Consider the following 15,034-nt stretch of genomic DNA (forward strand, 5'->3'; position numbering starts at 1 on the left):
ACTCTGCAACTAATTCACTTCAGTGCTGGCATGCATCATCCCTGCTTTTCTAGTCCCCATCCTCAAGTACAGAGACCGCCAATTGCATCAAACTGTTTAGTGGCTCTCAAGTGTGGACAAATAGAGACTGAATGTGACTATCACAGTTGTTTTCCCATGCAGTCCAGAGCCAGAATTTAAGCCAAGGGTTTGGGAAGTAAAAGTCTAGAGTGGCAAGACAATGTACTATTTCAACTCCCATATGCTATATATATCTAGTCACTTCTGAACTAATCAGTCATGTTCTGTTCTCTCCTGTTATATATTAATTCATTTAGGCCCTGCCCCATGAAAGTCATTGGGCGTTTTTCCCATTCACTTTTTTGGGCTCAGGATCAGGCCATAATGCACCATCTGGTGAGGTGCTGAGCACCCTCAACTCTCATGAGCTTTTTTAGGAGCTGAGAGCACTCAACACAGTGCTTTGCATCATTGGACCCTTAATTGTATAACAAGGTGACAAGAAGGAAAAGTATCTTCCTTTTGCCCTTTAATTTTTATTAGTCTTGTGTGTTTTTTTTTAAATTTGCAAGTGCAAGTAATTAGGTTACAGTCGTGGTTAAATGAACATAGAACGGTTACAAATATGAACATAAGCTATGGGAATTATACATAAACGTTTGAAATAAATGCCTTATAAAAGCTGTTTGGTGGAGGAGCAGATTTCGAAACCTTATTTCATCACATGCATTTGTGGCTAAGGGAATTTTAAATTACAGGGTTTGTAAAAGAAGAAACCACCTGTTCATAGCATCTTCGTGTTACCCTGAGAGGTTTTTTAGCTTGATTTTTTTTTTTAAAGCACAACTTGTAGTATTTGTGGCACCTTAGCGACTAACCCATTTATTTGAGCATGAGCTTTCGTGAGCTACAGCTCACTTCATCGGATGCATGCCGTGAGCTGTAGCTCACGAAAGCTCAGGCTCAAATAAATGGGTTAGTCTCTAAGGTGCCCCAAGTCCTCCTCTTCTTTTTGCGGATACAGACTAACACGGCTGCTGCTCTGACACCTGTAGTATGAGTATTGCAATCTGTGGCATGCAGTGCCAATACTAAAATTATTCATTAAATGTGGAGTATTGCAGCGCCAATCTGCTGTCAGACGCGATGAATACAAATCTGCTTATGGATGATTATTTAAATGCAGAATACGGCATTGCTAATCCACACGGTTTCAAAAATGAACAATCAAAATTAAAATATAGTGTCGGTGGTAATTTGTTTATCAGAACATAAAGGCATTTACCAAACATTTTGGTTTAGTATATTTGGATGAACTTACATGGAGCATTTTGAGGAACGTGTGTGTACGTACATGCATGCACACTGTATATAAAATGGAGGCATTGATAGTGACTCCAGAGTTGAGGCTGTATAGCGATTTTCATTTAAAGAAGGATTAAAATCTTTCTGTGTTCAGTTTCCATCTCTGGCCCAGTAACTTCAGGGGACTATTAATTTTTCCATGGAAATTCTGAGAAAAAATATACTAGCTTTTATGAGGAAACATTTTAAAATGCCTCCTTTTTAAAATTTAGCGCTCTTCCTCACTGTTCTTTGGGTTCCTCTCGCAAAAATAGCCACAAACTCCAATTTTCTCTCTCTCACATGTGCTGATAGCATCTTGGGCATTGGCCACTCTTGAATTTTTAAATTAAACCAATAACAGTTCCTGCTGTTCAGGATACCTTATGGAATGTCCCCAACCGTAGTTATTGCACAGTCTCAATGGCAGTAGCGTGGAGGGAAGGTGTCAGGTGCTAATGCCTCAGTGCGGACATGCTGAGTGCCCACACAGCCCAACCCTCTCTAATTAAAGCCCCCCCCCCATCAAAATCCTTTTCCCCAGTTCCCACGCCCATCCTAGCAACTCCCTGACTTGGTGTGTGTCAGGCGGCAGCTCCGTGATAAGTTGAAGGGGCAAAGAATGGTGGCTGTGTCGAGGTGTGAGAGGGTGTACACAGATGATATCAGGGTGAGTGGCCGTGGGGGAAGAGAGGAGCAGAAGGAGTGGAGAGGGGAAAAAGTGGGATTTAATCTGAGGTGGACCAGGGGATGGGAAGCAGACCAGAGAAGCTGAATTCTGATGAATCACCTGCAATAGATGCTGTGCAAACATATGGAGACACAGTCCCTGTCCCAAAGGGTTTTATGATCTAAGACCCGGATCCTGCAAATTGAAGTCACTCGGGCTCTCTGGGGACACAGGAGTCTGCCCAGGCAGATACAGATTGCAAGATTGTGGTCTAAGAGGACAAGTGGCACAAGAAGAGTAGTGGGGGAGGGATACAATCAAATGTATATAATTTTATATTCATGTTTTTGTTGTTGTTATAGTCTCTCTGTCTAGCTTTACATCTGACTTGTTTTATGTGTTTCTATTATCTTATTTACGCTTTGCACCAATAAGACATTGTTGCATGGCAAAAGGATTTGCTTTTGGTTCAGATCAGAAAAATATTGGTAGTTCACATTCGCTGTTGCTGTTCCCCTCAAATCTATTTTAGGGTTTATACTGCTGCGCTCACTATGTCAAATGCAATAATTCTAAAAAATGTGGGAATGAAATGTATTTTATTTTTTAAGGAATGTGCAATCAGACCAGACGACAGTTATCTCTTTTCAAATGTTGACTGGCTAATAGGAAACCATTCAGATGAGCTAACACCATGGATACCTGTAATTGCAGCTAGGTATGGAAAAAAGTTTTTGCTAAGCTCTATTATATGCATGCCCTGGGATAACTGTATACTTTTGCCTCCAGTGTTCATGAAACAATGTGGTAGTCTGTGATCTCATTGCAGGACTTGGTGGGGTTGGTGTTTAGCAGAGCGATGGCTACTCACAAAACATTTATCTCTGTAGGTATCCCATTAGGAAGCACGAGAATAGGGTTCCTGTGTAGAGGCATTTCTCCATCACAGAAAGCTGCAGTAGCATAGCAGCTCTCCAGTTTTTTTGGCACAAGAAATCGAACTAGATTTTATTCTTAGATTTAAGTCCTAATCCTGCAAGCACTTACTATCCGGTCTAGTGCTTACTGCCTTAGACTGTCCCACTCACTACATCCAGCAGCAAGAGTTGGCAGGACTTGGTCCTTTGGTATTAAATTAAACTGGGATGATAAATCTCTAGAGCAAACCCTCAAAACAACCAGTGGCTGTTTCACTCAGAGGAGCACGAAAGGAGGAACATATTTATATTGCTTGACCTAGAAGCTCTGTCGTGCCATTAAAATGATTGTTTATTGCTTGTATCTGAAGTGGTATTGACTGTTTCATAGAGCCACTTAATAAAATTAGCCTTCTATAACTATTATTCAGTAGCCAATAATCCTTCTTGCAGGTCTTCCTATTCTTGTTGCTACTTTGTACTGCCTTGTTGCTTCTTTGATTTCCATGGAAAATATAACCGAAGGCAAAGCCAGAAGACACAGTACAGAGAATATCTTGATTTTGTTACACAAGTCGGATTGGAATGTGGCTTCACTGTGGAAGAAGATTGCCTTAGAATTCCCTCAACAAAAAGGGTAATTTCTGACGACATTTTAAAATGCTGCTAGCTCTTTATAACACATATATGTTTGTTCATTATGCCTGTATTGGAGAAGCAGGCCACAACAGATTAGTACATAATTGCAGACAATATTTTCCATACAAAGGCTAAAACCATTCATCTGTCTCCTGCATAGTCTGTCACTGCCCACTTAGTGTCACGAAAAGGGGTCTAAAGGAAGCAAAAGGGGCTCTATCATTTTATAGTGCTACATAATCACATGCATGTTAGTGGAATGAAAATCTTATGGTATATCTGCTTTTCCCATATAGTCTCCTACTGCCTTTGTTTGTCCCATAGCATTTAGGTTGTTTGTCCCTTGCTGTATCTCATAAAATTCACACTGTAAGATCCTTAAAGTAGGGACCCATTTTTGGTCCTGATCCTGCCTTTTGGGTAGGGATTGTAAAGATGCTGTAAAGCATCATGAACACCTTTGGTGCAATATAAATAGTAATTTTATTTATTTTTGCTAATATAGGTATGCCTCATTGGGAAGTCCAGAACATATCCACCTATGCAAGAGGATCGAATCAATAAACAGAGAACACAGTATATTAACAACCGTCAGTCCTGCACTGAGGTCACATCAGACAAAACAGTTAGATCTAATCAGTGTAACAACCACCATGTTGTAAACTGTGTCATTGACCAAGCAGCAGTGTTGGAGCGTGCTGCAAATGAGACAAAGACAGATGGTGGCAGAGTCTGGTTATCTGGATTTCAACCCAGAGAAAAAGTAGAACAAGTCAGGAACTGTGCTGCTCTCCCTCGGGATTTTGTAGATGTTGTGGTTTTGACCGTGGCAAGCTTACTGTTAAATGCAACCCAAGAGAAACCATGGGATCATACACTTGACGTACGTTTGAACACCTGGAATAAAGGAGGTAAGATTGTTCTTTACATGCAATGTACATTGCATACAACAGTGCTTGCTATTAAAACTTACAGTTTTCCTGCTGTCAGTACATACCATGAAAAGTACTGTAATGCTATTTCCTATGGCAAATATACAGAATATTCTTAGGAGTCTCTTTACTGCTGTCATCCCTGTAATTGGTACACTAATGTTAATTAGTTGCAAAGTCATTTGTGAAAATTTCTCTGCTAACCTCCTTAGATGCCATACCATTTAGATTTTTATATCATCTATTCACACTCTGTCTTTTTATCATTTGCTAGATTCTTTTTTTCACGTTTAAATACTGGGTGATAGTCTGTATTTTTACTTTTAAAAAATTAACTCAATTTACATTTCATTGTTGACAATTTTAAGGCTACTTTTTGAAAGCCTGTCTGCAAATGCTTATATCTATTTCTTAATTTAGTAAGTTTTTTTTGACACAGTCCTGCATGATATTCTCATACACAAACTGGGGAAATGTGGCTGAGAATAAATTACTATACAGTGGGTGCAAAACTGGTTGAAAGACTCTACTCAAAGAGTAATTATCAATGGTTCACTGTCAAACTGGGGGACTTGGATAGTGGAGTGGAGAGTATGCTTATAAAATTTGTGGATGAAACCAAGGTGGAAGGGGTTAGCACTTGGGATGACAGGATTAGAATTCAAAACCACCTTGACACATTGGAGAATTGGTCTGAAATCAACAAGATGCAATTTAATACAGTACTACCCTTAAGAAGGAAAAATCAAACGCACAATTACAAAATGGGGACTAACTGGCTAGCTAGGTGATATACTGCTGAACAGGTCCTGGTGGTTATAATGGATCAACCAGCAAAATATTTCTGCCACTCTGGAGAGAAACCATACAAAATAACTTCAAAAATATCCTGTAGCTTCCTGTAACTGCAATGCTGGGATACCATGCTCCAGTGTATAGATTTTGCTTGTAATTATGCTGGTCTGGTGAACTGACATTCCTTTTTTAATGGCTATTTTATTGTTTGCTGCAGAAAGTCTTTCCTTGAGGGAAGTAGCAGAACATTTAGACAAAGAGACTTTAAAGAGATTAAAGAATGAATATGGAGGCCTGCAGACATTGCTCAGGAACAATCATCAAGTGTTTGAAGGTAAAGAATAGAGAGATTTTCATTGATAATCTCTCATTTATATTTTTATGAGTTGATTTATATATAATTGAAAGATCACTGGATTAGATCTTCAAAATACTGAGTACACTTTCTTGATGAGCAGAATTTTCCTTATATTTACTCCTATTGTATTTCCTAAAATGTCATTTGTAGATCTTTCCTTTGAAGGGTAGGGCAGAATGAGATTGATGCCTTGCTAATTAGTCAGCTGGTAGGGATGAGCTGTGAATCTGGCATGCTTCCCTATACAAACCATTTCCCCCTTATTTACCTGTTACTGTAGCAGGAATTCTCAGCAGGATGCTACACTTGGACTAGATTGGAGAAAACTTTCCCCCCTCCTACAGTGGTGACAGTGTTGAAGGAAGTCAAGTGCAGATTAAGAAAGTCTTCTGGAGCCTCTCATTAAGACTTAGTCTGGACTTAACAAGCACTCCAGAGAAAAATGCTCACACAAAAGACAACTGGTCTAGAGTGGAGCCTCTAATCATGCGAGGCTTGACAGATTTATACAGGCTGCAGTAGCCTGGCAGAACAGGAAGCTAACAACAAAATAATTTTTTTTTTAATGTTCTGTTGATTTTCTTCGGGTTTTCTTTTTGCTGCTGTCATTGTAGGATTTTTGTGGCATTGATGCCTAGCTGCTGAATAATCTCAAAACCAGCACTTTCAAACGTTGGTGCATAGGTTTGTATAATGTGAGTGTGTTTTATAAAGAGTTTTCAGTTCTTGGATCCAATGGTCCCATGTTAGCAGAAATATGGGAGGCAACTGACCCATGACAATTGTCCAGAGTGTCACCAGGTACCAGTGGATGAACTGGTAGGTTACCAGAAAACGTATATTCTTCTTGTTTTATTGAGAGGAAGTAGGTAGAAGCTTCGTGGTAGTTCCAGACTGTAGTAGTCCTGAGGAATAATATAAAAGCCCAGACAATGTTACATCTACACGAGGACTTTCTATGGTATTAGTCCTATCCCTGGGAAGTGTTAGATGCCACGGAGGTTATAAACATGTGTGCCCTCTGTTGCTACCAACCATGGAACTGTGTGACCATCATTAGGAAAAGTGCTGGTTTTGACACGGTCGGATATGGGTCAGAGTTAACACCCACTGAGAAGAGTCAGTTCACACTTGTCCTTCAGGTTCATGCTGCCCCTTCCATGGATGATCATCTTGTGGTGGAACTAGTGAAGTTCCACTACAAAGCAAGGCGGGGCAGGATTTGGGACCCCCAGCAGAAGGCGAGTTCTCCTGTTTTCCTTATGCCAAGCTCCTTGGGGGCTGTCTGCATGCTACCTGAGTAGAGGAGATTTGGATATGGGGCTAATTGAATAAGTGGCACTGAAGTTACTGCACCTGTGAGGCTTCAGTAGAGACGTCACTCTGCTATTGTGACAGGGCTAGGGGGAGAGGGGATTCTTACCACCAGCCACCCTTGGAGCAAGCTTAAAACTGGCCACGCCAAAGAGGGCAAAGAGAAAATGGGGTCATAGCTCCTCTGCCTTCTCCATGCCAGCAGAACTCGGAGCATGCTGCACCTTTCTGTGGGAAGGGGATGTGGGTGCTCTCTCCTTTTATACCAGCGTGTTCTGGAATGAAGTGTCCTTCAAGCCACTCCCAACACCAGTGCACAATCAAGGCCATTAGCAACATTGCTTGAAACAGCATTCACAGAGTTTGTGACGCGAGACTGAGTGATAGTTTGGGACATCTGGTGGCTCGATTTCTTTTTCTGACAAAGAAGATCCAAAAAGGCGGGAGTGCAAAAAGAATAATTAGCCAGGAGCTTAAAATTACAAATCTGTGCTGGCATTTTATAGTCACATATTTGGTCCAGTTTGGGACTAATATCCTGGAATGATTGAACCTGATCTTACATGCTAACATCCCTCTGTTCGATTCTCTTTGAGTTTTGAGAGAGATGGTAACACTAAACTGATTTCGCTTTTAAGAACTGGGATAAAATGCATTTATATATATTAGCCTATCACAAGGCAAAATAATCCTCTATCATTGGTAGGAGCACTTTCTCTCGGGCCTAAAGGAATGATACAGAGATGGGCAAAAAATGCAGATTTGGGTTAACCAAAGCATGTTGTGAATTTGTGACAAATTGTTTTGATTGGGGGGAGGGAAGGGGCAGGGAACAGCTTTTAAAAAAATTCCAGAAAAGCTGAAACATTTAATTTTCACATTTTCTAAACATTTTGAGTTTTCTATTTGAAGTGACTTTTCATTTTAAAATTACCTTTTAATATTTTCTTTTAATTCGAAAAAAGGAAAGAAAAGCTCAGTCAAAATGAAATTGTTTCATTTTGGATCAAACAAAGCAGTTTAGTTTGTTTAGTCCAAAACAATTTTTTTTTTCAACTTTTTTCACCAAAAATTCTGGTTCTGGGTAAACCGAAAATGAATTTTTTTTTTTTTTAAATTGCAAGTGAGCTGAAAAATCAGTGGTATTAAGATTATATTGCACTCCATAGGTTTTAAAAGTGATTTTCAGAATACAGAATAATGTGGATAAATTTTTAAAGATACAGGAGCAGTCCATAATTACATGGGCTAAATGGCATAAAGACAATTGCTCCCGGAAACTTGCCAGTAATTGTTTATCTCCCCTTCCTTCCATCCTCTTTTCTTCTTCCTCTCTTGTGTATTAACTTGCTTTCTATATTGTTTCTTTATTCTTATACATATAAAATTCAGTATACAGTCACAGATGTGTATGTACAGTTTCTGGCCCTGATCCTGCTAGTGCAGCAATTCTCAAACTGTGGGTTGTGAAGCTGAAGCCCGAGTCCCACCACCCGGGGCCAAAGCTGATGCCCAAGGGCTTCAGCTGTGGGTGTCGGGGCTCAGGTTACAGGCCCCCTGCCTTGGGCTGAAGCCCTGGGCTTTGGCTTTGCCCTCCCTTCCCTCCCAAGGGCAGTGGGGCTCAGGCTTTGGTCCCCCCCACCCCAATTTTTGTTGTCAGAAGGGGGTCGCGATGCAATGAAGTTTGAGAACCCCTGTGCTAGTGAATATGGCCAAGGCCTTTTGTGCCTGATGCAAAACTCCTTTAATTTCAGTGGCGCTCCATGCAGGCACAAAGATACATTCACATGATCCAATTGGAGGCTCTAAATCTCTTCTCTGTGGCATACTTTGGTGCACCATTCTCATTGCTGAAGATTCTCATTTACAGATCTCAGAAAGAACACCCTGCTTTTTATTGCCAATTAATTTTTAAAATGTGGAGTAATGCAATATCAAAAGAAAGAGAGAACATGTGCAGGATTACAATATATAGTGTTTAGCTCCTAGCAAAAAGAAGGTTTAACCTGCAGAAAAATGTTTAGGGTAAAGCATTAGTAAAGAGGATTACTTGCAAATACCAGGTTTCTCTATATTACTAATACTCATTATATGTACTATCGCACCTTTTTACTTGGGGATCTCAAAACACTGTACAAACCCTTAATTAGACCTTGTGATACCCGAGTGAGGGGGATACGTGACATATACTTTGCAGGTAGATGGTTGAACTGGGGCACAGAAATTTAAATGATGCTTTGCCCATAAAAGAATAAATTAGTATATTTGTAGAGCCCTGCAAATCTGCAGATATCCGCAGATATCTGCAGACAATGTTTGTGGATCGCGGATCAGATGCAGATACAAATTTTGTATCTGTGCAGGGCTCTGTATATTTGCATTCCTTTATTCTGATGTTGATAGTATTGTATTTATTTAAATGTCTCACTCCGTGTGTGTACACGCGCACACGCACTCCTCCATATGCTTTTATATGATTTATTTACAAAAAAATCAAAATTAATTTTAAAAAGATGTTAAATGACTTCCCTGAAATCACATGGTATTAAGGGAACGCGGTGGAAGAATTAACTCCTCATTTCTAGTTTTCTCCTTTATTTGATGGACACTTCCTTCTTTATAGCGGCCCTGATCCAAAACCCAGGTAAGTCAATTGGAGTCTTTCCACTGATGATAGTGGACTTTGAATCAGGCTCCAAAAGGTTAACTTATTTGTTTGAAAATTTCCCTTTCCCTACAAATAAACAAAGTTGTTTTCCTTTTATAAATAGGTGTCCAGTGTTTGAAGCCAAGAGTTTTCATTCCAGGGCTAACTCCACCTCTTGTTTGGGTTGGGCTTTCCCAAAATTTATGTATTATTTATGCCATTTAAAGAGAGGGATGTTACTTTCCAGTATCTGCATCTCTTTGAGGGGTACCTCTATTTCTACACACAGGGTTTTATTTATTATATAGTTATTTATTTGCTATCCCCTGTAGGATAGTTTAGATCCTAATCCTGACCGCTATCTACAAATGAGTCAGCTCAGCACAGACTACATAAGGTGCCCTAAAACTGTCCAATATAACAATGACATCCCCTATAAGTCCTGGTCTACACTAGGAGTTGAGGTCGAATTTAGCAGCGTTAAATTGATTTAACCCTGCACCCGTCCACACGACGAAGCCTTTTTTTCAACTTAAAGGGCTCTTAAAATCGATTTCCTTACTCCACCCCCGACAAGGGGATTAGCGCTGAAATCAGCCTTGCCGGATCGAATTTGGGGTACTGTGGACGCAATTAGACGGTATTGGCCTCCGGGAGCTATCACAGAGTGCTCCATTGTGACCGCTCTGGACAGCACTCTCAACTCAGATGCAGTGGCCAGGTAGACAGGAAAAGGCCCGCGAACTTTTGAATTTCAATTTCCTGTTTGGCCAGCGTGGCAAGCTGCAAGTGAGTGCAGAGCTCATCAGCAGAGGTGACCAGCATGGACCGAATGGGAGGTACGGGATCTGATCGCTGTATGGGGAGAGGAATCTGTGCTATCAGAACTCAGTTCCAGTTTTTGAAATGCCAAAACATTTGTCAAAATCTCCCAGGGCATGAAGGACAGAGACCATAACAGGGACCCGAAGCAGTGCCGCATGAAATTTAAGGAGCTGATGCAAGCCTACCAGAAAACCAGAGAGGCAAACAGCCGCTCCAGGTCAGAGCCCCAAACATGCCGCTTCTATGATGAGCTGCATGCCATTTTAGGGGGTTCAGCCACCACTACCCCAGCCGTGTTGTTTGACTCCTTCAATGGAGATGGAGGCAACACAGAAGCAGGTTTTGGGGACGAGAAAGTTCACAGCAAGCAAGCGGAGAAACCAGTTTTTCCGACAGCCAGGAACTGTTGCTCACCTTGGACCTGGAGACAGTACCCCCCGAACCCACCCAAGGCTGCCTCCCGGACCCGCCAGGCGGAGAAGGAACCACTGGTGAGTGTACCTTTTAAAATACTATACATGGTTTAAAAGCAAGCATGTTTATCATAAAATCATAGAATAACAGAGTTGGAAGGTACCTCTGGAGGCCATCTAGTCCAACCCCCTGTCCAGAGCAGGACCAATCCCAACTAAATCATCCCAGCCAGGGCTTTGTCAAGCCTGACCTTAAAAACTTCTAAGGAAGGGGATTCCACCACCTTCCTAGGTAACACATTCCAGTGTTTCACCACCCTCCTAGTGAAAAAGTTTTTCCTAATATCCAACCTAAACCTCCCCCACTGCAACTTGAGACCATTACTCCTTGTCCTGTCATCTGCTATCACTGAGCATAGTCTAGATCCATCCTCTTTGGATCCACCTTTCAGGTAGTTAAAAGCAGCTATCAAATCCCCCCTCATTCTTCTCTTCTTCTCTTCCGTAGACTAAGCAATCCCAGTTCCCTCAGCCTCTCCTCATAAGTCATGTGTTCAGTCCCCTAATCATTTTTGTTGCTCTTTGCTGGACTCTCTCCAATTTTTCCACATCCTTCTTATAGTGTGGGACCCAAAACTGGACACAGTACTCCAGATGAGTCCTCACCAATGTCGAATAGAGGGGAACGATCATGTCCCTCGATCTGCTGGCAATGCCCCTACTTATACACCCCAAAATGCCATTGGCCTTCTTGGCAACAAGGGCACACTGTTGACTCATATCCAGCTTCTCATCCACTGTCACCCCTAGGTCCTTCTCTGCAGAACTGCTGCCTAGCCATTCGGTCCCTAGTCTGTAGCGGTGCATTGGATTCTTCTGTCCTAAGTGCAGGACTCTGCACTTGTCCTTGTTGAACCTCATCAGATTTCTTTTGGCCCAATCCTCCAATTTGTCTAGGTCCCACTGTATCCTATCCCTACCCTCCAGCGTTTCTACCACTCCTTCCAGTTTAGTGTTATCTGCAAACTTGCTGATTAATTAAATCATTAATTTAATGATTAATTTACCCTGCCATTCGCTGCTCTCCTGGATGTACTCCCAAAGCCTTTGCAAAAGATTTCTGGGGAGGGCAGCCTTATTCCATCCATAGGACACTTTGATTTCTGGGGAGGGCAGCCTTATTCCATTCCATAGGTCACTTTACCACTCCAGGCCAGTAGCACGTACTCAGGAATCATTGTAGAACAAAGCATTGCAGTGTATGTTTGCTGGCATTCAAACAACATCCATTCTTTATCTCTCTGTGTTATCCTCAGGAGAGTGATATCATTCATGGTCACCTGGTTGAAATAGGGTGCTTTTCTTAAGGGGACATTCAGAGGTACCCATTCCTGCTGGGCTGTTTGCCTGTGGCTGAACAGAAATGTTCCCCGCTGTTAGCCACGGGGAGGAGGAAGGGGTGAGGGGCTAGCCACACGGTGGGGGGAGGGAAAATGTGGCGTTGTAACGAAAGCACATGTGCTATGTACGTAATGTTAACAGCAAGATTTACCGTGAAAGAGTGTACACATTGTTCTATAAAATGTGTTTTTTTTTAAATACCACAATCTCTTTTTTTTTCCTCCACCAGTTGCATGTGTTTCAAGGATCACAGGATCTTCTCCTTCCCAGAGGCTAGTGAAGATTAGAAGGCGAAAAAAAACGCCCTCGTGATGAAATGTTCTCTGAGCTCATGCTGTCCTCCCACACTGACAGAGCACAGATGAATGCGTGGAGGCAGACAATGTCAGAGTGCAGGAAAGCACAAAATGACCGGGAGGAGAGTTGGCGGGCTGAAGAGAGTAAGTGGTGGCCTGAAGAGAGGGCTGAAGCTGAAAGGTGGCGGCAGCATGATGAGAGGAGGCAGAATTCAGTGCTGAGGCTGCTGGAGGATCAAACTAATATGCTCCAGCATATGGTTGAGCTGCAGGAAAGGCAGCTGGAGCACAGACCACACTACAGTCCCTCTGTAACCAACTGCCCTCCTCCCCAAGTTCCATCGCCTCCTCACCCAGACACCCAAGAACGCAGTGGGGGGGCCTCCGGCCACCCAGCCACTCCACCCCAGAGGTTTGCCCAAGCAACAGAAGGCTGGCATTCAATAAGTTTTAAACTTTTAAAGTGCTGTGTGGCCTTGTCCTTTCCTCCTCCACCACCCCTCCCGGTGCTTCTCTCCTCCACCACCCCTCCGGGGCTACCTTGGCTGTTATCCCCCATTTGTGTGATGAATTAATAAAGAACGCATGAATGTGAAGCAACAATGACTTTATTGCCTCTGCAAGCGGTGATCGAAGGGAGGAGGGAAGGGTGGTTAGCTTACAGGGAAGTAGAGTGAACCAAGGGGCAGGGGATTTCATCAAGGAGAAACAAAGAGAACTTTCACACTGTAGCCCGGCCAGTCATGAAACTGGTTTTCAAAACTTCTCTGATGCGTACCGCGCCCTCCTGTGCTCTTCTAACTGCCCTGGTGTCTGCTATGTGTAACCAGCGGCCAAGTGATTTGCCTCAACCTCCCACCCCACCCCCTTACTCTCACAGATATTGTGGAGCGCACAGCAAGCAGTAATAACAATGGGAATATTGGTTTCGCTGAGGTCTAAGCGAGTCAGTAAACTGCGCCAGCGCGCCTTTAAACGTCCAAATGCACATTCTACCACCATTCTGCACTTGCTCAGCCTGTAGTTGAACAGCTCCTGACTACTGTCCAGACTGCCTGTGTACGGCTTCAGGAGCCATGGCATTAAGGGATAGGCTGGGTCCCCAAAGATAACTATAAGCATTTCAACATCCCCAACGGTTATTTTCTGGTCTGGGAATAAAGTCCCTTCCTGCAGCTTTTGAAACAGATCAGAGTTCCTTAAGATGCGAGCGTCATGTACCTTTCCCGGCCATCCAACGTTGATGTTGGTGAAACGTCCCTTGTGATCCACCAGAGCTTGCAGCACTATTGAAAAGTACCCCTTGCGGTTTATGTACTCACCGGCTTGGTGCTCCGGTGCCAAGATAGGGATATGGGTTCCGTCTATGGCCCAGCCACAGTTAGGGAATCCCATTGCAGCAAAGCCATCCACTCTGACCTGCACATTTCACAGGGTCACTACCCTTAATATCAGCAGATCTTTGATTGTGTTGGCTACTTGCATCACAGCAGCCCCCACAGTAGGTTTGCCCACTCCAAATTGATTCCCGACTGACGGGTAGCTGTCTGGCGTTGCAAGCTTCCACAGGGCTATCGCCACTCGCTTCTCAACTGTGAGGGCTGCTCTCATCTTGGTATTCATATGCTTCAGGGCAGGGGAAAGCAAGTCACAAAGTTCCATGAAAGTGCCCTTACGCATGCAAAAGTTTTGCAGCCACTGGGTATCATCCCAGACCCGCAACATTATGCGGTCCCACCAATCTGTGCTTGCTTCCCGGGCATGAATAGCCCATTTATAGTCCATATATGTATGCGCAGATGATCAGTGTAATTCCCACTGACCTCTAGTAATGGTTTGTGTGCTTGCTTTTTTTTTTTTAAACCCTCAGTTCTAAATGGAAGAGTTCATATTCGTGACTGGAGAGAAGAGAAACCCACAAAGCGAACCAAGTCAGAAGTAAAACGAAGATTTTCTGCTGAAGCTTTTAAAACACGTCTCTGTTGGTTTTTCATCCACCATCCTGATGGCTGTTCTCTGACTTCTGAATCTTGTCCATATGCTCATGGGACTGAAGAGCTGAGGCAGTCTCAGATTATGAAAAAGAAAAAGCACCCACAGTAATGAAGTACTGTTGGTTACTCTTAACAGCACAAATAAATGGATTTCTGATTAATTGAATGGACTTCTGAATGCATGAAGAATGTATAAGATTAAGTCTCTTTATTTATGTGTTCATTGTATTTATCCAGTTTCTTATAAGTCCTTTTCTAATTTTAACTGATTTTTTTTCTTTTTTAGGGATTTTTATGGACATGAAAATGTTGAAATCCAGATGAAAATGTCCATGATTTATTTTTTTATTTTATTTTTGGTAACATCCTTAAAGTATAGGGTTTTACATTTTGAAAACAGTTGTGGTCTGGCTGCTCACTGTTTTTTATTATGTTTTGTTCAAACAGAAAAGTAAAACCAGCTTTTAAAATCTCAGCACAGTCTTCAAG

General features: G+C 42.3%; 1 protein-coding gene across 2 annotated transcripts in view; it reads left to right on the plus strand.

Annotated features, from left to right (window-relative positions):
• TRMT44 (tRNA methyltransferase 44 homolog) overlaps nt 1-14,706 on the plus strand; it is a 33,412-nt gene extending 18,706 nt beyond the window's left edge. The window contains exons 7-12 of one of the 2 annotated variants that reach the window (XR_012158737.2): nt 2,626-2,732; nt 3,385-3,568; nt 4,076-4,481; nt 5,515-5,631; nt 10,552-10,932; nt 12,485-13,470. Coding sequence is in view for 1 of the 2 variants with exons in the window: in XM_073342629.1 (XP_073198730.1) it covers nt 2,626-2,732; nt 3,385-3,568; nt 4,076-4,481; nt 5,515-5,631; nt 14,422-14,654 (1,047 nt within the window). In the remaining variant the exon portion in view is untranslated. Of the gene's footprint in view, nt 1-2,625; nt 2,733-3,384; nt 3,569-4,075; nt 4,482-5,514; nt 5,632-10,551; nt 10,933-12,484; nt 13,471-14,421 lie in introns of those variants that run through there. The other variant, XM_073342629.1, reaches the window with a different exon arrangement.
• The last annotated feature ends 328 nt before the right edge of the window (nt 14,707-15,034 follow it).

The sequence above is a fragment of the Lepidochelys kempii genome, chromosome 4 (genome assembly GCF_965140285.1).
Source record: "Lepidochelys kempii isolate rLepKem1 chromosome 4, rLepKem1.hap1, whole genome shotgun sequence".
Lineage (NCBI taxonomy): Eukaryota > Metazoa > Chordata > Testudines > Cheloniidae > Lepidochelys > Lepidochelys kempii.